At 40.7% G+C, this 24,962-nt stretch overlaps 1 protein-coding gene across 1 annotated transcript in view; it reads left to right on the forward strand.

The window, feature by feature from the left end:
- The first annotated feature begins 7,441 nt into the window (after positions 1-7,441).
- The window catches only part of LOC103719323 (protein EXPORTIN 1A), a 36,185-nt gene continuing 18,664 nt past the window's right edge, over positions 7,442-24,962 (forward strand). The window contains exons 1-13 of the mRNA XM_008808520.6: positions 7,442-7,809; positions 8,423-8,539; positions 17,205-17,297; positions 17,422-17,493; positions 17,826-17,933; positions 18,016-18,098; positions 19,976-20,114; positions 20,255-20,323; positions 20,656-20,733; positions 20,830-20,892; positions 21,076-21,120; positions 21,545-21,652; positions 21,742-21,840. Of these exons, the coding sequence (XP_008806742.1) occupies positions 7,714-7,809; positions 8,423-8,539; positions 17,205-17,297; positions 17,422-17,493; positions 17,826-17,933; positions 18,016-18,098; positions 19,976-20,114; positions 20,255-20,323; positions 20,656-20,733; positions 20,830-20,892; positions 21,076-21,120; positions 21,545-21,652; positions 21,742-21,840 (1,170 nt within the window). The 5' untranslated portion in view covers positions 7,442-7,713. The remainder of the gene's footprint in view (positions 7,810-8,422; positions 8,540-17,204; positions 17,298-17,421; positions 17,494-17,825; positions 17,934-18,015; positions 18,099-19,975; positions 20,115-20,254; positions 20,324-20,655; positions 20,734-20,829; positions 20,893-21,075; positions 21,121-21,544; positions 21,653-21,741; positions 21,841-24,962) is intronic.

Consider the following 24,962-nt stretch of genomic DNA (forward strand, 5'->3'; position numbering starts at 1 on the left):
TTCTTCCTTTCTTCTTCTTTCTTCTTTCTTCTCCTCCCGCGAGCCGGCGGCGCCAAAAGGGGGCGGGCCATGGCGGCCGCAGAAGGAGGCCGGGGGAGAGGGCCCGACCGTGGCAGCTTTATTTATTTTTTTTATAATCATTTTATTTCATTAGAATATATAATTTATTTATTCATTTATATTTATTTATTTATTTATTTATGCATTTATTTATTTATTTCTTTTTTTATCTTTTATCTTTTTTTTTCTTTGTTTCTTTTCTTTTCCTTTTCTTCTCTTCTTCCCTTTTCTTTTTCTTCTCTTCTTTCCTTCTTCTTCTTCCTTCTTTCTTCTCCTCTCGCGAGCCGGCGGCGCCGGAAGGGGGTCGAGCCATGGCGGCCGTTGGAGGAGGCCGCGGGAGGGGGCGGGGCCACCGTTGGCAACAGCCGGGGCTGTCTAGCGGAGAACACCTTTCCTCCCGCGAGGCCGGCGGCTCCGGAAAGGAACCGTGCCGCGGCGGACGCAGGAGGAGGGCAGGCCGCGGCTGGCGACGGCCGAAGGAGGGGGCTCGTGAAGCGGCGGGGGCATTCTTGGCGGCACGGCCGTGGGAGGGGGCGAGCCGGGGCTAGCGGCGGTCACGGGAGAGAGCTCGAGCGGGGGCAAAACGTGGGAGGGGGCTCGGGAGGGAGCAAGGCCGCGGGAGGGGGATCGGGAGGGGCGAGCCAGGGTCGGCGGCGGCGGCGGGAGGGAGCTTGGGCGGGGATGGGCAATGGTCGGCGGCGGCCGTGCGTTTTTTCTTGTTCTTTTAGGAATGGGAGATCAAAAGGGGCGGAGGCATTTTCAGTATTTTTGGAAAAAAAGAAAGGAGTTAAAGGACCGGGAATTAAAGTTGGGGAAGATATTGGATGGAAGATTTTAAGATCGGTCAACAGGAATTTTTTGTTATAGGGCGGTCTTTTGAAAGATGGGGAATTAATTATCTCTAAATTTTTCTAGATGTAGCGGGAGATGGAACCCAAGAGAACAAAGAATGAGAGACTTGGGGTGATGGATGACAAGTTGACACTAAACTCAAGAACGTCATTTGAAGAGAACTAAGATGATGAAAAGAAGGACATGCCACCTCCCCAATGGCTATCAAATCAAGCTTTCATACTTATCTCTCGTGGACTCATCTACTGCTTCCCTGTGAGTCCTCTGAACAAGATTTCACCTCATCTTGTCTACTCCAATTCAGAGGCGATGGAGCTTAGAAACAAGTCCTCTGAATAGGTTCTTAGCTTATCCTATCTACATCAAGTTTTAATGCTAATCTAGGCTAATATCAACTGCTTCCAATGATAGATATCCTATCAAAATTACGTAATTTTCTCTAGATTGCTGTGGGATAATTGACTGGGGATTTCTCAAAGAGCAAGTGAAGTACGAAAAAGTCATATCCGAATTAATGATGGCTTGAAGGGGCACGACGGCTTTGATGGAGAGGATAAAAAAAAGTATTTTTGAGAACATGGGAGAATCCATGAAAATAAAAACAGGATGGACAAAACAGTGGGGCCTCTTCTCTTTATATGGTAGTATTAGTAAATAGGGTATACATTCAAAATCAATAAACATGGAGTAAGGTATGAATCTTAACAAGATAACACTTGAATTGAAAGTCTGATGGATCCTTTAAAATAATCTCTCTTTTTTTAAAAAAAATTAGGAGTAAGGCTTGGATCAAAATTTTTATCCAAAGATTTTTTTTTAACTATAAATTATTTGAATTTGAGTTTGCAAGCTGACCTTAGTGTGACGATGTTCTTTCCATATACGAGGTTAAGGCTGTGTATAGTTTATACCAAGATATACTATTTTGGTATGAGGTTCTGTACCAATTCTATTCTATCATTGTGTTGGTATGCACCGATGCAGTGTATTGAGTGTCAATATGTCCTATATGGTACATCAATACTGAACCGATACAATATGCTTCATACCATCTAATTTGGTATGGTGTGATGTACCATATTTTATACTCTTCGGATATATAGTGGCCTCACTAGTGTATTTGAATTTGAGTTTGGGACAACACTTTTTAACTATTGAACTTCCCTTGGAACTGAGAAAGACCATGAACATGTTGGTACATTGGCTTTGGGCGCACCAATGCAGTCGATCATCCGAACCACCATTGTTTCATTTCAGTCCTCTCATTTGATATCTTCCTTAAAAAAAAAAAATCATGGTTATTTCAAATAACAAAACTAGCTAGGGGTGCAAATGAGTTAGGTCACATCGGGTTATGAGTGACCTGACCTAACTCGGTTCCTTATTTTTTATTTTTATTTTTTTTGCTGAAAGCGGGTGCTTTATACAGTGTGTGTACGAATACACCCAATAAGGTCAAAATACAATAACTCGCGGAGTGCCAATGGCAGCTCCCCCTCTTCCGACCAAAGAGCGTACCCCGAGTGGTGGGCCACGTAGGCAGCCACTCAATCGGCCGTCCCATTGGCCTCTCTAAATACACGCTTGGCCTGGATGGCCTCCCGATCTCTCATCATCATCACTATGTCGCGGATCAAGGGATGGTATGTGCTCTCACCCCTCGACCCCCTCTGAATCCACCCGATGATAGTGGCTGAGTCGCCTTCCAGAATAATCGAGCTGGCTCGCAGCACCACCCACGTATGTCGAAGATCCGCCCAGGCTGCACGCAGCTCTGCTCCTGGAACCGATGTATCAAACTGTGGAGTGATTGATTAAAACCCTATGTGATTTTGATGAGCTCGAAGCATTTGAGTATATCTTTTGTTTACTAATGAATTCAATTGAGTGTTTCAGTGAAAATCTTGTCTGAGTGTTTCTAGACTTGGTTCAAGATATTTTGGATAAGTTAAGAAGTCAGTTTGAACCAAAGTCTGAGACTCGAGTCGACTCCGGGATATTACGAGTCGACTCCAAGCGTATCAGAATCACTGGCACGGGCTCGAGTCGACTCCGGATCATTACGAGTCGACTCCGACTGAGAACTGACAGACGAACAGAAAGACTCAACTCAAAACCTGTCAGCGAGTCGACTCCTGAAGTGCTCAAGTCGACTCCGATGATTACCGAGTCGACTCCGGAGTAGTATGAGTCGACTCCAAGGAGTTACAGACAGAAAAGTCAGAGAGCGATTTTCGACCCTGAGATTCGAGTCGACTCCTGTGGAACGCGAGTCGACTCCGATGGTTGGCAGGTCGACTCCAAAGAAAGCGAGAGTCGACTCTCAGTGGTACACAAGGCAAAAGTCAGAGAGCAGTTTTCGGACTCTGAGATCCGAGTCGACTCCCGCAATGCGCGAGTCGACTCCGAGACAGCGCGACCCCAAAAAGACAGAAGACCGAATTATTGTCTCTGAGAGCCGAGTCGACTCCCAGACAGCTCGAGTCGACTCCAAGGCAGCGCTACATCAAAAAGGCAGAAGGCTGTGTTTCGGAAACTGAGAGCCGAGTCGACTCCGGAACAGTTCGAGTCGACTCCAAAACTGGACGAGCCAAAAGACAGAAGATCGGGAGTTCGGGCTCTGAGCGCCGAGTCGACTCCCAGGATTGTCGAGTCGACTCGAGTGGGCCAAGTTGAAAAATTAGCTCCATGGACTTCATGGGATGAGCCGACTCCGAAAATGGCAAGTCAGCTCCAGAAGTTGGCGAGTCGACTCCGGGTTAAGTCGAGTCGACTCCCAGTCGCGGAGGTCACTTTAATTCAAATCCGGAACAGTTGCCGAGTCGACTCCAGATCGCACGAGTCGACTCCGACCCCAACGGACATATTGTCAGGATGTGCAGAGTGTGCAGAACGGGCAGAAAAAGGTGTCTAACGGCTAGTTTCCGTGGGGGATGGGTTAAATAGCCACAGAGAACTGTAGCAAGGCAGAGAAGCACTCTTCCACTCAAAGAAATCAAGCATCCTATCTCTGCCAACTGGTTTTTCAACAGAAAAGAAGGAAGAGCGCCATTAACTCCATCCAGCTACCTCTTCCCAGCATTTAAAGAAGTCTCCTCCTGCCTTCAAGTCGACCAGACATTCAAGAGGAGACTCACAGTTCAAAAAGCCCTACTCTACTCCAACTCAAACGTGTTTGAGGGCTCTTAACTTCTCTCTAGTTTATATCGCTGTATATCTGCTTTTTAGAAGCTCTGTTTTTCGGTTTGTGTCTGTTCTTTGCATCTTATCTTTGCTTGATTCAATCAGGGGATTGAATCAAGAGTGCGTAGAGGTTGGTTGGTGAGCCGAGGGTAAAACCAACGTGTAAGGGTTTGATTGTGATCCCGGAAAAACAATCGGGGTGGTTTTAGTCGGTGAGCCTGGGAAAACCGACCGAGTTCGTTGTGAGCTCGTAAAACAACAAATTGGGTTGTGAGCTTGTAAAACAACCGGCTGTAATCCGAGGGGTTATAGTGAATTCCCAAGTGAGACTTGGGGAGTGGACGTAGGAGCTAGGGTAAGCTCCGAACCACTATAAACATTGTGTTTGTGATTGCTTGTGTCTCTTTCTCTCACTCTCATTTCACTCACAGCACATAGCAACTAATTATTCATCTTGCAAAAGTATTAATCAGTCATTCACAAACGTTTCAATTGCAAAATTATTCTTAAAACCCAATTCACCCCCCCTCTTGGGTTGTCTATTTGGGCAACACAAACAACTAGCAGTCACCTGCGGCCATTGCCCTGGAGTGCGGGCTCCGTATGACAAAGCCTGCACTGCCCCGCGTAATGCCATCCAGCACCGACCCATCGAAGTTAACCTTGAGGAAGCTCGGGGGTGGGGGCTCCCAGGTAAAAACACCATCTGAGGAGCTCCCGGAGCAGGGGGAACCTCAGGTGTCTCGAGCTGTCAAAGATCTATTTGAAAAAGGGATGGGCCTGATCTCCGTGGCCCATGCTTGAGCAAGCTCTGCAACAAACCTCGATGACACCCTGCGCTCGCCGAGAGTACGAGCATTCCTTGCCAGCCAGATCTGATGTGCTGTGCAAGTCGCTCTGATGCCCTCCTCATGAGTCCGTGAACTAGCTAGCCACTGTCGTATCACTCTAAGGAACTGTAGCCGCGCACTCTGAGCCTCCTGCGGGATTCCAGTCCACTGCCATGTCGACCTCGCCCATTTACACTAAAAAAGCACGTGGTCCATCGACTCCTCAGCTCCACACGTCCCGCACTCTGCGGGGATCCCCCAGCCACGTCTGCTCAGCACTGCTCTCGTCGGAAGGCGGTTTCAGAACACCTTCCATAAGAAGAGAGCTGCCCTCGGGTGGAGTCCGAACCTCCATATCCAAGTGCAATATGGCCCCGGCTCGTGCTCCTGCTGAATAACACGGGAGAGATCTCCCAGTCTAACACTAGCCCGGCTCGAGGTGCCCCACACCCTGACATCTGGCCCCCACATCCTGGTAACGGAAGGGACCGAATCTTCACAGCTAGGTGTACCCCGAACAACAGCCGGAGACTGGCCTTGTCCCACTCTGCCCCTCCTGGTGCTAGGAGGTTGCAAACCCGTAGCCCCTCCACTGCCTTTGTATCAACCATGGTCGACCAGCATCTCAAGGGAAGGGTATCCACCCACGAATCGCTGGTCACGTCAATACTCCGGCCATCGCCAATTAAACACCTGGTGTGTGCCGATACTGACGGTAGGTACCTTCCGATCTCGCGCCACATGAAAGAGACTCGACGATCCCTCCGTGCCACCTTTGAAGCCCCTCGATATCTGGCTGCCATCATCTGACTCTAGAGGCCGTGTGGCTCTAACATAAACTGAGCCGCGTGCCGAGCAATGAACGCCTCGCACCTCTCTATGAGGGAGTGTACCCCTAGACCACCCTCACTAGTAGGAAGGCAAACCTGCTCCTAAGCCACTAGGTGCACTCCATGGCCTCCACAAGAAGCTCCGAAGAAGGCACTCGATCCTCAATAGGATCGTCTTCGGTACCACTATGTTGGCCATAAGATACACCAGTATGGATCCCAACACCGATCTGACCAATGTCACTCTTCCCATCATGGATAGAGAGGACGCCCTCTATCCCTCCAACCTACTCTGGACCCGCTGCACCAAGCCCGAGCACTCTACCACCCGTAGCCTCCGGCCAGTGATAGGGATGCCTAGGTAGGTTAGCGTCCTCTCCTGCTCCGGTATCTGCAATATCCCTCTGATTTTCTATCTGACTCTGCTCTCCATGCTGGGGTTGAAAAAAATGACAGACTTAAGCAAGTTCACTCTCTGACCGGACGCCGCGCAGTAGTCCGCCCCCACCCTGCGAAGGATCTGAGCATCTGGAATCCGTGCCCTGGTCAGAAGAAGACAATCATCAGCAAAAAGTAAGTGGGAGATAGGTCGGGCCCCTGGTGCTGGGACATAGGCCTCCAGCTCCCAGCTGGCGCACACTCTCTGCAAAGCATGGAATAAAATATCAGCACAACCCGGTTCCTTATTCAAAACCTAATTTTGGACCCAAACCCAATCTAATAGAAAATCGGGTTGGGTCGGTTCAGGTCTATGGCTACAATTTTTAACCCAATGGGTCATTTAGATCGGGCTGGGGCCATGTATAGCTCGGACCCCACCACAAAACTTCGGATCCAGGTCAAAAACTGTGATCTCCTTGCATCCTTAGTTCCTGTGCATCACAACAAGGAGTCAGTGTCTATTATAAATGTGGGTTATGATATCTAAAACCTTTGAAGTTAGATAGAGAGGTCAACTAAAACAATAATATATGATAAATTAGAGTTTATGGAAGGTTAACTCGGTCTTCATTCCTAGTAAACCTATTAGAAGTTTGCCCACATTTTCAATTAAGATTCTCTACATGCTGGCCCATGAACTGAATGGATAAGCTCTATGATTAATAAATAATATACGGTTCCAATAGAAGAAAAATATAAATAGAATAAATTGATCAAAGAAAGAATTTTAATATTTGTTAAATAAGAATTGATGTGAGATATATTCTCTGTAGGTCCAGGCTAACTAACTTATTTGCATTCCTACAGGCTGCGGCAAGTGAGCCCAAATAATTTTACAGGTTCGGGTCGAAGTGGGTGGTAGGATTAAAAATCCAAAATTACCCAAATTTTAAATAGATCAAGTCAGGTCTGAATTCAATAAATCCAAACCTAATCCAGAAAATGGAATGGGTCCAATTTTAGGACCTAACCTGGCCCTACAAATCCTCCAAAATAGGTTGAGTTAGGTCTAAGTGGGTCGGGTCGGGTCATGGATCAATCCGACCCATTTGCACCCGACCTTCGTGAGCTTTCCTGAGATGATATTACCCGCCGAGCCAAAGGGCAAATTCGTCATACAGCAACTGGAGCCCGAACCAAGCGCCGTTTTCGTATTTCCCCCCAAAGCCTCAGTGGCACTTCCGAAATTTAACCCCAACACCGAGCCCCTTCTCCAATTCCCCTAAAACCTCAGGCCGGTTCCCTAATCTCTCTCTATTTCTTTGCCCCCTCGCATCTTCTCGCGACCTCCAAAGAGGAGAGAAAGCGAGACAGAGAGAGAAAGAAGAGGGAAAGGACGAAGGAGAGAAGAGAACCGCCACTCCCTTCGAATTCCCTTCGCAACCGAAAAGCAGAGGACCTAGGGTTTCCGAGGTCCCTGTCGCTCTTCTCCCCTTGTTCTAGATTGTTCGGCAACTCGAGAGCTGTTCGCCCGTACTGTTTCTAGGGTTTCTGAGCTTGATCTGAGGGGCCGCGCCATGGCGGAGAAGCTGAGGGATTTGAGCCAGCCGATCGATGTACCGCTCCTTGATGCCACTGTGGCGGCGTTCTATGGCACGGGATCTAAGGAGGAGGTGAGCCTCTCGCTTCCTCCGTCCCTCCGTTGGGTTCTTTTTCTCTCTCTTTTTTTTGTGGAGCTGGGTGGTATTTTGGAGTCTTAGTCTGTCTTCGTGCTTTGGTTTGGGCATTCTGGGCGGGAGCTTGGGAACAAGTAGGGTTTATGCCTGTTTTTAGATGGAAGAGGGAGTTTTGTTTCCTCTGACTTCTTCGTTTATCTTGCTTCAAGTATGAAGATAGTGTTTGGAGTTGATACAAGATTGTTTTGGGGGAGTGTAACTTTTTCGCTGTTTGAATGTTCCTCTTTAATTGCGATATCAGCTTTTCTTTCTTCTTTCTTTCTTTTTTCGAGTGGGATTTTCTGGAGAAACTTTCTTTCTTTCTTTCTTTCTTTCTTTCTTTCTTTTGTGTTGGATCATTTAAATGCCACTGGAGGGAAATTCTTTCACTTAGTTAAGCTGGTGTCTGATTAGGTGTTTGAAGCTCTTGACGGTGGCCTCACTTTTCTGGTTAACATAGAACAACGTGGCTAGAAGTAGTAGTCTTGTTTCGTTTGTAAGAATATCCCTGAATTTATTCGCACTTTCTTTCTTTAGGTGACCTTATTTACGTTTTGCTTATTGGTGGCAGAGGACAGCTGCAGATCAGATACTGCGGGAGCTGCAGAACAACCCAGATATGTGGCTACAAGTCGTTCACATTCTACAGAACTCGCAGAACTTGAACACAAAGTTCTTTGCGCTCCAAGTAAGCTTATCTTAGCTGTTTAATCTGTATTGCTGTAGTCACACAAACAAACAAACATTTGAATGAGAAGGTGGATCGTAATTTTTCATAGTCGTGCTCATCTTTTATTTGAAAGTGTGTCGATATTTTAAAATCCAAAACCATGCCAAATTTCAGTGATTGGAGGGTTGAGGTTTAGATGGTGGCATTTGCAGTTTTCCGGAAACTGTAGGCATTTGATTTGTGTTCTCTTTAAATACTCAACATGGTCAAGATGGAAAACATTTCAAATAGGTAATGAATTTGTGAAATCTTGTGTCTTACAATTAACTACATTAATTGACTAGTGTGAAACCAAACACACGTGGAGTAGAAGACAATTGCAATTTTTTTAAAAAATCTATGATAAAATAAATGTATATATTTCTTATCAAGAAGGATATATTGATTTACAATAAGTTTGCTGACTACTCTTAAATCCAAAGCTGATATTTGTTTTCTAGTATTATTTTGTGGCCATTAAACTAGGTTGATGGCTGAGATTTCCCATTCTGTATTTCTTGATGATTATTTCTCAAGTCTTCCTTTCTCCTTTGTTTTCTTGATCCTTTTTTCTTTTCTTCATAAGATAAATCATCTTTGGTGTTACTTCCTGATTGAAAAAGAAATAGCTGAAAAATGAACTAACACCTGATCTCTCTTTCTCTCTCTCTCTCTCTCTCTCTCTCTCTCTCTCTTTCTCTCTATCTCCCTTCTTCATCTACCTTCTGTAGTTTTGGTTGGGCATCTTTGTCATAGGTCTTGATTTATTGCCTTCAGGACAATTATCTTCCTTAACCTTGAAAATTTTCACCAACATACTGAGAAAATGAGGTCTAAATTTTATTTAAGATCTAGGTTTTCCTCAAGAGATCTAGTTGAGAAGATTACCATGTCATATATGCTAACTAGAGTTGCACTTCGTGGTCTTATGTGATGACATATGGAAGATGGTTGGGAGAATGGGAAGAACTTTTATCGGAATGGGATTGTGAATATGTAGTTTTTTGATTTGGACAGTGTATTAAATGTTTGTTTCTGTTTTAAGGGGTTTGCATGGTTACTAAGTGGAGAAGAGGAATTGAGTTATGTTTTGGGTTGGTAGATTATGTAGAAAGGTTCATTTTTAGGTATAGTTCATTTTTCACATAGCTAGCGATTAAAGTGTATAGCTGAAGGTTATTTGGTAACTTGGTTCAAGTGGAGCAAAGGTGAAGCTTGGTGTCCTATCTTTTGGTAGAACTTTTTCAGTAAGGAAGCTGTTGTGATGTCAATGATTCTTATGTTGATCAAGATCGGTAAATTGAGGTTTCATGGCTAAATTTGGAGATTAGAGTGCATTTGATCTTATTCCCTTTTTTTTTTGAGCAAGTTTATCTATTTTGGTAGGAACTACATGATTCAAAGAGCATTTGTGGAATCCAAGCCCTCATGGGTACTTATCTAGGAAGATTTTGCTAATGAAAATTATTGCAGAGTGATATACATTTGATATGAAAATGCTTGTTTTTAGTTACATGGAGGATGATGTGTGGATTAGCTTTACCTAGACACTTGGCATGCCAAAAGCGGCAATTTATGACCCAACCTGCCCACCTGACTAGCAATCGACTTGGTTTAAATGGTTTTTGGTTTGGCATAATTGGGGTTGGATCGCGAGTGGGTTGACTGTCTTGACCTGTTTATTGAACGAGTCTAGTTCAAAGAGCTCTGACCCGTTTAACTCGTTTTGACCCATTCAATAATTAGGTCGGATCATTACCGGACCATTCAATACTTGTTTAACCCATTTAAGACTTGTTTAATCTGTTTAATGAACCGGTTGGTTTATATTTTGACTCAACTTGCATTCGATCTAGCTTGTATCTGACCCAACTTGACCCTGATTACCACCCTTAGGCATGTGGGTGAAGAGTCTAGGCATCCCTTGGTATTTGACTCTTTGATTTTGGACACAAGGACACTTTTGTACCTTGTAAGTGTACCATCACCAGAACTATAAAGTATTGTCCCAACTAATTTAAGTTGGGTTTATGAATTCTCATATGTCAATTGTTCCTATTTAGGTGTAGTTGTCTACTTTGTTATTCAAATCATTTTGTTGACAATTTCTAGCCCTTCTAGCTTGTGTCTTCCCATCTTCTTCCTACATCCACAAAGGTTGGAGTACCTCTTGTTATTGAAGTCTCCATCATGGTCCACGTGTGGAACTTCTCCAACAATCACTTTGTCTTGAACCGGTGTAACTCGACATGCATATACTCATTCAATATTTTTTTTGGTTTTACCGCATGTCCCTCTCAACATTCCCAATTTTGTTACCTTCGACTTGTTTTCTTGGATTCTTTGTATTGTCTAATATTTTAAGCCATACAATATGTAATTGATTAAGAAAATTTAACTGTAGATAGATATATAAATATGTAAAAATAATTAAATATAAATAAAAGTCGTTGACCCAAATCGATAAGTCAGTGGTATATCCCTTTTTGAAAAACTTACAGGCATGCCTATAATACGAGAGACAAAAGAAGAAAAAGGTGGACATTATTGTGCAAGTTCACTTTTAGAGGTTTTTATTACCCAGATAGCCCAGACCTGCCAGAATTTACATGGAACTAGCTTTGGAGGATGCACCTGTTTTGTGTGGACATTGGATTTCAATGATCTTGGACTTGTTGGAAGATCTCTTTGAGATGGACAATTAATATTACATTGGTCCTTGGACAAATTCCAATGTTTTCAGTGCCAAACATTGGTGCTAAGCTACAAGTATAGGCCGGTGACAAATTATTCTGATTTCGTATTAGGAGTCCGGATAGGGATTCTCTATGGTTATTATTGTTGGGAATCTATATAAATAGCTTACCAATGGATTGGAAGATGTGATGTAGCCTTGCTGCTGATTCGGGGGCTACAGAAAAAAGTACCAGGTTTTTTGGGTCATGATCTAGGTGATTTTGGATAAAATCTCAGCTTTTCTAACTTCAAAGTAAAGTAGATCTATATTCAGATCTAAATTTCAATAATCTGCTGTTGTACAGTGTAAGTTTTTTCCTACATATCTACAGGCAAAAGGAAAAAGAAAGGAAATAGTGGAAGAAGGAGAAGGATAGAGAAAAGTAGAAGAGAGAAGAGAAAGGGGCCTGCAGTTATCAGATAAAACTCATTTACAATTGCAAAGACTGCAGGTCTTTCTACTATGAAAGGTTTTTAATAGGCTAAGCTATTTACATCTCCTACTCTAATTTGGACTCTTTAATAAGGAAATAATTCTAGTATAAATTAGAGAAAAAAATACTTTTAATAAATCACCAAATGACCACTCTTTTGACGAATTTTGGGCTCACACACATGACAAGCAAATAGCACACTTTTCTATCTAATTATAGCTTTATCTGGCCCAGTCCAACTTGAGTCCTTTTAGGATTCTCCAATGCTGAATCTGAGTTGTTTTGAAAAGCCTAGCAGGCCACCTCTTTGGCTTTAATTACTTCTGTTGTTATATGAATCAAATCTGTTATATGGAACCCCTAACAATAGATCTAGCAGCCCACCAGCTAACTATCCTGAGACAAAAAAATTATATTACATAAACAAAACAAAAATCTATAATAAAATAAAAACATGGAAATACTTTAAAACTCTATAAAAGAAGCTCATGAATTCCCCAAGGATTGACCTATTCATTGACCAGCAATGACAAGCGCTAACACCCTATATGGTTGCTCCTTTACTGCCCCTAGATGGGCCGAAATGGTTTTGAGATTTGAAAATGATAAGATTTTAACTTACCATGGTGGGTTTGGCAATTCCTCATCTCTTCATTTATATCCTCTCCTGAACTCTTTACTTCTATCTTTTTTAATCTAAACTTCTTTCTTAGTAAAATTTTACATGTTAAAGACCTATTAGAGTATTATGGTTAATCACTTCAAATGTTAATGATAAAAGTGCAATCATTTAATATGAAGTTTCTTTTGATAGAACACTTTAAAAATCATTGGCAATTGCTAACAATTTTGACCTACTTAGCAATTTTGATTAATCTAAGCAAAATTGACCTGCGTAGCAATTTTGATAGGACACTCTAAGTTCCAACTGCCATGGCGAGTTTTGCAATGATATGTCCTAGTTTTTAGTGGTGTTGGCACTCTAGGACTTTAAGTGCCCAAATAACATGAGCTATATCATCTTGTCATGTGCTGCAATTTCACTAGTGCCTCGTGACACTCTAAGTTCCGACTGCTATGGCGAGTTTTGCAATGATATGTCCTAGTTTTTAGTGGTGTTGGCACTCTAGGACTTTTAAGTGCCCAAATAACATGAGCTATATCATCTTATCATGTGCTGCAATTTCACTAGTGCCTTGTGGCGATTTTCTCCAAATATTGTTGCCCATTTGTTGGACTATATGTGCAAACTCAAGGACTACAAAACTGAGTCGAACTGCCTAGTTTGGGGCATACTGTATCGAATCGGTACGGAATCGGGTTGGTTTGTTGATTCGGTACAGAAACGAGTTTATACTGGTCTAACCAGTCTAAGCCGAGCGGGAGCTATCTTGGTAATGTGGTGTGTACCATACTATACCATACCAAAATGGTAATGAGATTGCAGACCCTGTATAGACTTCTTGATGAGGAGTTGCCTTCTTAAAATTTGATGGCTTTGAGGAGTGAGATGATGAGGTTTCAATTGCTTATGTTGGTATGCCCCATTTAAGATAGGAAGAGGAAAATTATTGAACACAATGTTAGGAGGAAGTCCTAAAGAAGTCTTAGGACAATGATGGAGGGGGAGGAGGAGCTCGACAAAGATAAAAGGACAAGGAGAACTAAGAGAGAAAGGGGCAAAGAAAGAAAGAATAAATAATGAGAGGGAATGGGTAGGATGAGTGTGGGCAAGGAAAATAAAAACAAGGGAAGCTATGGATGTGATTTAACCTTAAGAAGGATTTTAGATTAGCTGCATTTTGAGAAGTAAATTCGTTGATGGACACATACACGCAGAGTTGGGCTTCAGTACACATAGTGTAATTTAGAATATAAGTCCTGCTATCACAGGACCTGTCTAGCAATATGGCCATGCAAAGGCTTTATAAGCACTCTACTAAATGGGCTCGATGCTCACCCTAGGTGGATTGGGGCCTTTGAGAGTCTTTCGTGCATGGCGCTTTTTAGAGGCCCAGTCTAAGGCAGGTTACTCGATGTGCATCTGCACTAAGTCATGTTTCCAGGTGGTCAGGTTGTGCTTTTAAATGGGTTGGTTACTCATACTTGGTACTTGACATTTGGTCTTTTTAGTTACCTAGCTCCAGTTCACTGTATTTTTGAGTTTTATACCCTGAGCCTAATTGGTTCAGAGGTATGAAGGGAGGAAACAAAGGGGATCACCAGAGATGCGGTGGTTTGTGGTCAATGTTTAAGGTTTGCCATGTTTAGCGGCCTCTCTCTCTCTCTCTCACACACACACACACAAAGCTTGTGTGTACATTGATTCATGTTTTTTTCCTCACATCTCTCTTTCATTCTTCTTACATATATGTTTTTTCTCTTTTGTTTGGGTTGTTTCCTTCCTGTTGGTGGTGTGCTGTGGGGCCGTCACCGCCAGTGGTGGTCATTTCTGCTGCTGGTAGGGCTGTTGTTGGCAGTAGGTGTTGGCATATTGCTGCTTTTGTTGCTAGTGGCCGCATTTGTCAGCAGGATAACTGTCCTGTGTTGAGACCACCAACTTGTTGCCAAAATGCCAAATTATCCATGAATTTGATTGTTTGTGATTTTTGTAAATGAGTGTGGTTCATATTTTAAAATCAAGTGCCAAGAAAATGTTGGAAATTGACTATCTTATTTGATTGTTTATACTGTATTACTTTTTAGTATTTGATTGAAGGGCGAATTGATTGTTTATACTTTATTATTTTACATTTCTTCACAGTTTATATTCTTTTTATTCTTTCTATTTTCTTATGGAGTGCCTTGAAGTCTGAGCACGTGCCTAGTGCCTATGCATTGGGCAGCTCTTTTATTGCACTTCTCCCATCTTCGGTTTCTTACCATATGCTTATTTGCTGTATTTTTTATGTAGTTGAGTAATTAAATAGTTTCATCTTTTTTTTCTATCTTCTCATTCTTTCTGTTTGCGCTACTTTCTCCATGTCCTGAAGGGCTCGTTGAGCATTGGTGTCTTGGTGATGGTGGTGTTGATGGTTGAAGTACCATTCAACTATGGTATACAGTTTTGAGGTGCAGGAGTTGTTGCCTGAATAACTGGCTGGGACTTCGGTGAGCTATGAGAGAAATGGGAATGAATGTGACTTGAGTTCGTTGTTTTTTTCGGTACACGTTGACTCGAAAGGGTGCACTTTGTTTGTTTCCCATTAGTTCCTTACACAAGATTGGTTGGTTTATAATAGCAGAGATTAATGATAAGATGGAGATGGCATAATTTCAGATAATTGTACTGGTCGATTTGGTAATGGTTGTTTTTTAGGGGTTCATGTTTATCATCATGATCATATGGTGTGAACGAATATATTATAAACCTGTAGCTTCAGTATTTTGGATCTCTCCCTAACATTTTCGAATGTTGACAATTGAAATTGCCATGATGCAAGATAACTCATGTTGTGATGATACTTTGCTTTAAATATCAAAAGATTCCTGATAGCCGAGTATGGTCACTTGCATGACTCTGCACTCTGCAGCAATCTTGGCCATGCCATTGATCAGGAAGTTTGATCACAATCTTATATAATGTTAAGTAACTGCTCTCCATGATACAACCTGTAGTTTTAGGATGTGTCTATTGCTTGTGCCTAATACCATATAAGTTGTAAAGCCGGTCGTAAGGATGAGATCATTTTAAATGAGATCATATAAGTTGTCTCGATGATAAATAAAATGGAGTTCCCTAGATTTTAAATGGCAGTTGCAGTATGTGAACTATCAGGGAGTTCATATTGTGCTTTGGCAGGAGGTGAGTGCTTAAATAAGCGCAGGCAGATTTTATTAAAAAATAGCAAATAGATGAAAATAATTCTAAAATTAGAGATATAAAATTTTTAAAGAAATGATTTTCCTTTTTATTTTATTCAGGGACCTGTCTCTGTAACATGTTAGGTAAAAGGTGACAAACTTCCTCACAATATTTTTTGATCATTCTGCACTATAAATGACTTTTCAATAACACAAGGAAGTTTATCTGACAATCAAGTCTAAAGATGATAATAATCAGAAACAAACATTAATCAATAATATGTGCAGCTAGTTCAACTAGTAAGTTTTATATAAGTCGTTTGGTTTTTGCTGAGAAAAACAAGGGGGATCAAAATATGCCTGCTTAAAATGTGTATTATCCTGGCTTGGCAACGTGGGCACCCTGGGTTTAGGAGGCTGTCTTTGATAACCAGTCGGCAATCAGCCTTTGTAGGTCTACTTAGGCAGTTGGGTCTTAGCTGTGTAGTTGGGGAACCACCTAAGACTAGGCAGCCTCGTTTAAGGACAATTGATTTCTCTAGTATTGTAAATTATTACTAAACCGACTCGTATCCCATTTATATTTAATGTTCAAATCTTTCCGAAGAACTTGATTTGTTGTGTTCCTTGTAATAAATATCCCAAATGTTCCTTATAGTAACTATCATCTTCTGATACAGAATTGTACATTTTTTGTAATTTCCCCTGTGTAAATTCCAACATTTTTTTCTACGTTATTTTAGTTGCGGGTAAGCATTTGTAGAGTTTGAGTTGGCATGATGTTGATTCAGATATTGCAACTGGAAATGCTATATATAGTTGTAATGTTTAGTTTTCACTTAATTTACTTGTGTGAGCCTCTGTTACAAGCTCAGAGGCATTTGACCATTGACTTGGTGTCCCAAGTCCCAATTAATGTTTTGGTTTGGAGAAAAGCCGTAAGATGTCTGGTCAGATTATTTATGGTTAGAGGACCTCTCCTAATGTCATGAGCATTGAAGTCTTTTCTTTTTTGTGATAACTAGGCAGTCACATTGATCATATTGATGGGAATCTTCACAAGGGACAGATATACTCTTCCCATATGCTCAATAATGAAAAATGAGCCCGCAGGTTCTATAGAAAGGATCAAGAAATAAACTTTGCTTAACCAAATGTGTTAAGCATATGCTTTCACTAATCTGTCATTATTTTTTTTGATTATTTGCTTATTTGCTCTTTCATTCTTTGCATATCCTGTAATTTTTTTTTTGTAATTTTGTTTTGAGATTAAAACAAATAATGAGTAAAACTTACATGAGATTTGAAAAGCTCCATCCTGATTTCTAGTTGGATTATATTGCTTGGGCTGCTTTAACCATACAAATTTACTGGTTGTCTATGTCACTTAATCATAAGATATAGACTTATGTTATTGATGATGAGTTTCATGTTGCAATGTAATTGAGCTTAAGTTTTTACATGTTGTTTTTTTTTCTTTTTATCTTTTTTTTGGGTTTGGAAGTTGGGGAGAGGAGAGGGAACCTTTCTTGCGGTTATCTGTTTAATGTTACTGGGAGATATGTAAGATTGTAAATATAATCTTTTGTTTTACAATTTTACTATCCTCTGTTCTTTGTCATCTTTGAAGTCTTCTGACCAGTAAGATTTTTTGCCCCATCTCCTTCTAGGTACTAGAAAGTGTCATCAAATATAGATGGAATGCTTTGCCAGTTGAACAACGAGACGGCATAAAAAATTACATATCCGATGTTATTGTACAGGTAAAGAGTTATTCTCTCTCTCTCTCTCTCTCTAACCATTTCAAACAAATGTTCAATTGGTCAAGTTCTATGCACTCCTATTTATGTTGATTCTTTGCCCAATATTGCTTCTCTCTTTCATCAGCTTTCTAGTAATGAAGTCTCTTTCCGGCGTGAGAGGCTATATGTCAATAAGCTCAATATTATATTGGTGCAGGTAATATCCTGGTTTTCTGATTTTGCAATTTCTGTACTTCTTTACTTTGTACTCCATGCCTCTTAGGGTGCTATGGCTTACAACATCTGGAGCTTGATTCTTTTCTCTTTAAATTGCTTACCTTAAATTATATTCTCATCAAACCATAAATACAATAATACTCGGGTCCCTTCTCTCATGTTGAACTCTTAATATCATGTTAGTTTTTTCTCTAATATTTAGAGATAGTTACTTTTGTCGCTTATAAGGGGCTAGGTTTGAAAGGCTTGTTTCATGGGTTACTCATTTGCTATTCTATCTCATTTGACCACATCCATTTCCTGAAACAATAGGTTGTGAAGCATGAGTGGCCAGCAAGATGGCGAACCTTCATTCCTGATCTTGTTGCTGCGGCAAAGACTAGTGAGACAATCTGTGAAAATTGCATGGCTATATTGAAGGCATGTCTCTTTCTCCTTTGTAATGCTGGATCATCATTTTCAGAATAGGTATTGTATTTTAACATAGCGTTTAATTGTTCAGCTTCTGAGTGAAGAAGTTTTTGATTTTTCAAGAGGAGAGATGACCCAGCAAAAAATAAAAGAACTCAAACAGTCGTTAAATAGGTAAGTTTGATACTGAAGTTTCTGCTTTGATTCTATAAAAAATGCTTTATGAGATGGATACTGATGATGCTACTGATCTTCTTTTTGCTGGTATTGTGTTGTAGACAGATATTCTCAAATCACCTGAATTTGTATTGCTTCTCATTGAATGCCCTTATTAATTGGAAGTGGGTTGAGTTATTTTTTTGTCCGTGTGCAACTTAAAAGGAAAAGTGTTATCCATGGATAAAATAAATTCTTGCGAACTGTTTGCTGAAAGAAAGATTGGCATCTTGCTGTTTCCATCATAATGTATATTACTTATGTACTTCATGGGTAACGCATGTGATCCATGACAGTTTCAAGCTTTAACCCTTTATGGTTTAAAGGTCCAAAGTATTGATCCATCAAGGTAGGAAAACATATAAAGACCGGCTCTAAAATCTGATATCTGCCTCTTGTAAGTTGGTGCCTTAATGTTGACCAACGTAGCTCCGGGAAGGAGAGGAGTCTGTAGGGAAGATTAAATCAAGAGTTGGCAGGAAGGAAAGTTAACCTTATTAAATGCAAATTAAGCTCAAGCTACTGGTGAACATCCCTTGAAGATTTATCTAGACTTGGAAAGAGTGGCAAACAGGCAGGACACAAGGTTTGATCTTAAAGATTGTATTCGTGTGAGTAACAAACTATAAATCAAAGACCTAGATTAAAACACAGAATAAACATAGACATCAAGCCTTGCCCCAACCTTTTGGGTTGGCTTTCTGAATCCTCATTTGCCAAGCAAATGTCAAATTTAGATCCATTTCATAGTTTGATTTTGTTTTTATAATCGGCTGCTGATATATTGTCAACCGTCCAGCTTTTTCATCTAGGCTTGGGATTGGTATAGGTGGTGTTGGGACACAATATTAGAAAAAAAGTCCTTTTCTGGTAGGTTTTTTTTTTCTTCCTTCAGAAATTTGTAGTGTTTTAGTATCTTTGAGTTGCTTTATTGTTACATGCTGTTGTTCAATGATATGTTTAACATTTAGGAGGCTGTTTGAGCGTGCATAATCCTTTATTTATCTTTCTTTCCTTATTATTATTATTATTATTATTATTATTATTATTATTATTTTTTGTTTGGGGGGGGGGGGAGGCGGCAAGGGGGTGGTCAGATGGCTTTCCAGTGCTTCTTAAAAGCCAAGCTGAGTTTTTTTAAATGAACTTGGCTATTGAATATCACCTTTATGCCTGTTTGGTTCAGGGATGGAAAAACTCCCCTATCCCAGTTTATTCATTCAAATGGCCATTTACACACCTGAGTTAAAGATGGTCGAAGGATTGGCATAAAGTGCACTTTAGGAGATTTGGCATGTGATCAACTGCCTTTCTTACCCACTTAATCTAGTTACCGAGATAAAACTACATGCCAAAAAGGTGGAGTTAATTTATTCTGGTTTATCTCTCCATTTGTTGCCTCGAAATTATTCTGGTCAACCTCATTAGCCTGGTTTCTAATCTTGAACCAGACACAGCCTCGGCATTCCTGGGTGTCAATGCAAATCTCATGAAAGCGGTGCCATCTACTATTTATTGGGCGTCCAAATTTGACATATGCATGAAATTTCAGTTAATACCATAATTCAGTAGTTCTCATCATATTTTGTCTATCTGATCTTTCTTTGCATGAAATTACTGAAGCCCTTATGTTATCTGTTCTTTGTAATGAAAGTAAGGTTCATCTGCTCTGCTGAGTACATTAAGCATAATTGATGTTAGTGGTCTATGTACTCACGCATCACGCCATCTTTATGATAATATTGCTGCTGTATGTTTTATTATTTTCGTAATTTCCACTTATGTATTTTTTTAACATTTGAAACTTAACAAAAGTTCACCTGAATATTACACAGCGAGTTTCAACTCATTCACGAGTTATGCTTATATGTGCTATCGGCATCACAAAGAACAGAGCTTATACGGGCTACTTTGGCAACACTTCATGCCTTTTTGTCATGGATTCCTCTGGGCTATATATTTGAATCTCCACTGGTTCGCTCTTTAGCGATCATAAGTTTGTTCTGTTATTAATTGGTTATCTCATTGCTCATTTTTTCAATGATTCAGTATATTTATCATTTGAACTTAAGTCTAAACTTATTCATCTATTTTTTTTTTTATTACTATGTCAGCTGGAGACGCTTTTGAAATTCTTTCCAGTAGCATCGTATCGGAATCTGACACTTCAGTGTTTAACAGAGGTACATTTATGCTAATTGCTTCTTAAGCTTAATGCATGATTGTACATGTTTTCCTATTACTATTTGGTCATCAATTAATTTCTGCATGGACTTGTTTGCTGAAGTTCTGTGCATGATTTTCATGTCACCACTCACAAGGGGCACTGGTCTTTAAATTAGAAACTTATTTACTATTAACCACTTTTCTCTCCAAGATAGGCCCTAGGCTTATGTATGTCTTTGTGATTAGTGATTGTTGCATCTATTTGGTTCAGGGCCTTCGTTACACTTGCTACAACACTGGTTTCATATCCTTGGTATGTGCAGTCACTCTGTTTTCTGCTGATTGACAGGTTGCAGCTTTGCAGTTCGGTGACTTTTATGACATGCAGTATGTCAAGATGTATACTATCTTCATGATGCAATTACAGGTATATTTGTTATGATATTGTGTTATAGATTTGAAAATTAACGTAAAATCCGAGTTTCTTCTGCAATGTGCTTAGCCCATCTCCAATCATTTTTAGACTATTCTCCCACCTGGAACAAATATCCCGGATGCTTATGCAAATGGTTCGAGTGAAGAGCAGGTATTCCTTTTTTGATCTTCGTAAGTGTTTCATTCTAAGAGTTGGCGTGTTTTGTGTTGGATCATCTTTCTTTCATACTTGTGACTAACTGTGATGAAGGTTATCAATATCTTGTTTTCTATATTGCTTGATACCATGCCAGGGAACTCACTCTAACATTTCTCTCTGTCTCTCTCTGGATAGGCGTTTATTCAAAACCTTGCACTGTTTTTCACCTCATTTTACAAGGCAAGTTCTTTCCCGTCGCTTGTTCAACACCCTAAAAAAATGCAAATTTATGTATTCATAATTCTTAACATGTGGGATCGGTAATTTGTAGAAGAAAATGGTTATTAATGCATATCATGAATTTGGAAAGCTCTATAGCTTGAAAGTTGCTATGGCTACAGACATATTTTTCCATGTACAACATTCTCTCATGCTGATAAAAACTGTTGGTTTCTCTTTCATGTTTTTATAACTGAAATTTATTCATTTTTTCTCCCAAGCTTGATATACATGTAATATGGATCAGTCTTCCCTGTTATGTTGGTTTGAAATCATTGTTGGGCCACTTAAATCAAGTTCTTGGATAAGAATAGACTTCCATATTTGGGATTGAAGCCGCCTCATCCATCAAACATTGTATATCTGACTAAGACTTTCTGTGCAGTCTCACATACGGGTATTGGAATCTACCCCTGAGAATAGAGCTACATTGCTATTGGGTCTTGAGTATCTTATTGGTATCTCATATGTTGATGACACTGAGGTTTTCAAGGTACAGATGTTACTACATACTTATATGATGGGAACATAGATGATGCTAAATACTGTAATGATTTTTGTTTATGTTAAATCTGTGAGCAGGTTTGCTTGGACTACTGGAACATTCTAGTCCTAGATCTGTTTGAAGCACATCACAATGTGGACAATCCTGCGGCTACTGCAAGCATGATGGGACTTCAGGTATCTATAGTTTGACGCATCTGACTGCTATTTTAGAATGTCTCAAGTCATGAGTTGTTTTTTGTGTCTAATATGTTGCTTATCCAATTCTATAGCAAGTTTCTGAAGAATTCTTTATTTATGGTATTTTGGTTAAGCTGCATGAAGCATGTTAATCTATTTTTCTATTATATAGTTGATATTACCTAATTCCCTCTTTATTACAATATTATCTATGCCTTGCTTTCTACAGTGATAACAATGGGTCTGGTAAGATGTTCTGCTCTCGAAGGTCAATTACTACATCAGTTGTTGATATAGGTTCTCAAATGGTGCCCATCCTCAATTGTTGACTGAAAGGGCTTATGAGTGAGAAGCCTGTTAAAAATCTGCAGAACTTCTTAGTTTATAAGAGGAGGTGGATTTCATTTCCTATCTGATTTCCTATGTTACCATTTGCGATGCAGTTTCATGGGTAATAAGAAATGCTAATTGCTCATGTTCTTAGAAGGATGTATTGAAGGGTTAAGTGGCTTTGGCAGATCAATTCATCATAGACTAACATTTACTATACTAATGGTTGATCATTCTGATGTTTAGCTTAGACCTTTCAGAGGTTTTTGTTCTTCAACTATGTGTCTTCGGCATTGTGGGGGAACTAGTAATTGGTTTTTGGCTAGATAGAAGTCTGGTGGCTTTATGGTCACTCTTTTAAATTTTTTGGATGATTAATTCAATTTTTTTTACTGCAATAAACCCCTCAGGAGAAATATTATGTGAAAGGTCAATATATATCAAAAGGTCCTTTCAATTGGGGTTGCTTCATGCTTGTTAAATACGGGCTATCTACATTTTGAATGCATCACCATTGTCTAACATGCCCATCGTGGCGATGATTAGTGAAAACACTTCTTTAGTGAGGCATGGATCAAGACAAGTTGCATCTTTCTTGCGCAAGAGTTGGATTTGCAACATGTTAACAGACTACGAGCTTGTCACTTCAAATTTTAGAGCCCATGGCATTATAACAAGCCTCTTTCCAACATGGATATGTTATTTTGATGTTGAAAGTGCTATTAATTTATTTTCTATTTTCAAAAATCACTTCAGTTATTTCTAGAAAAAAATGAAAGTAAGAAATCTTTACTTTCAATATTTTTTTTTGAATATAAGAAACTCATGCTTTTTACTATCACCACTAACACTACCTCCACCATTGCTGTCGCCTCCGCCACCACCATAATCGTCACCGCTACCATCACTGCTGCCACTGCCGCTACCATCTTAGTTGCCTTCACCACACCACGGTTGCCATCATCCTCACTTTCGTCATAACGCTGGCAACCATTACAGCTGCCACCACACCATCGTTGCTATTATTGCTATCTCCACGTAGCTAGCACCTTCACCACCACCATCACCTTCACCACCTCCATCACACCAATGCTGCCATCGCTGTCGCTTCCGCTACATCGTTGGTTCCTTTGCCACCATTACCGCCGCCACCACCATCACTGCCACCTCGATCATACTGCCATTGCCCCTGCCATCAACACCATCGGCACCTCCACTACCTCCATTACTACTGCAATCACCTCCTTCTTTATATTTTAAAAATAATTAATTATACCAAACATGTTTATGTTTTAAAAATTTAGAAAAATATAATTGGAGTTTTTATTTTTTATGTTTAAAAATAAAAAATGAAAGTTACGCCAAGTGACACCTAATAGTTTTTTTTCATTTTATAAACTAAGTGCTAGCGGTGGGTTGGGAGGATTTAAGGTATCATCATTTGTCGTTAGTGGTTGAAGTTTCAGAAGTTGAACAGACAATTCCTATGATCAAAAGATGATGATCAACTTTGTATCCATGTGCTGCATGTGGATCACCGTTTGCTGCTCAAGTTGACTTACTTTTTTTTAGCTACAGGTTCTTGATTTTGGGTCATTTTAATGTAATCTAGATTTAGATGGGCATATGTTAGGGTTCTATTACTTTCATGTATTTTTTGGATCTCTTTTTCAATTTTTAGGAAGAGTTCTGAGGAATGAGAAAAGTTTATTAAGGTTATTGTTGCTCTAAAAATAATTATTGTCAAGGCTTGCCGAACCGGTATTGGCGGTTGTACTGGCCGGCTACTGATTTGGTAGGGCATTAATGCATATTGTACCAACCTGCGGTGTACTGGAAGTTTGGAATTGAGGGGAGGGAGAGGGTTAAGGAGAGCGAGGAAGAGAGTGGAGAGAGTGGGGTGGGGGCAAAGCTGCAGTGTCATGTCGTCTTCAAGTGAGAGTTTGAGAGAGACGAGAAAGAGAGAGCAAGGGACGATTGAGGGTTGTTGTCATCTTTGAGAGAGAGAGAGAGAGAGAGAGAGAGAGATAAAGAGAGGGAGGAAAGAGAGAGAGGGGGTGAAGTTGTAGGGGTCATTGTATTTGGGAAAGAGTGAGTGAGAGAGAGAGAGAGATAAAGAGAGGGAGGAAAGAGAGAGAGGGGGTGAAGTTGTAGGGGTCATTGCATTTGGGAAAGAGTGAGTGAGAGAGAGAGAGAGGAAAGAGAGAGGGTGAAGCGCATATCTATGGTTGTCGTTGGAGGTAGCGGTGGTGTCGAAACCTTGACCCTAGCCAAATGTGAGGGGGTGGAGTCATTAATGGGCGAGGTGACTCGGGATCGGGTTGGGGGGGGGGAGTCATTAATGGGCGAGGCGACTCAGGATCGGGTCGGGGGGGGGGAGGGTGTTTATAAAGGCAGCGAACCATCCGGACTGCTCTGATCGATTCTGGATCTGCTCGGTTTGGGTCGGTTCAGACCAATTCGAGGCATGTTCTGAATGTATCTCGACGTGGTTTCCACTCAGAATAGGTTGGTATGCCTTGAATTGGGCGCTTTCGATCGAGATAGTCGACCTTAATTACCACCAAGGTCCGTCGTACCAGTACTTGTCAGCGTATCGGTGGCAGCCCAGACCGGTACATACCGGTTCCGTACCGGTCTGTACCGGTCCATACCAATTTTTTAATGATAAGCTACCGATACCGGATTCCATGCTGATCCAGTACCGGTCCCAGGCCGGACCGGTACGTACTGGCCTGTACCGGACCAGTATGGTAGACCATGATTACCACAGTTGCTCTTAGGTTAAC

Source organism: Phoenix dactylifera, chromosome 14, assembly GCF_051530095.1.
Source record: "Phoenix dactylifera cultivar Ajwa chromosome 14, Ajwa_hap1_PhDact_Kaust_v1.1, whole genome shotgun sequence".
Taxonomy (NCBI): domain Eukaryota; kingdom Viridiplantae; phylum Streptophyta; class Magnoliopsida; order Arecales; family Arecaceae; genus Phoenix; species Phoenix dactylifera.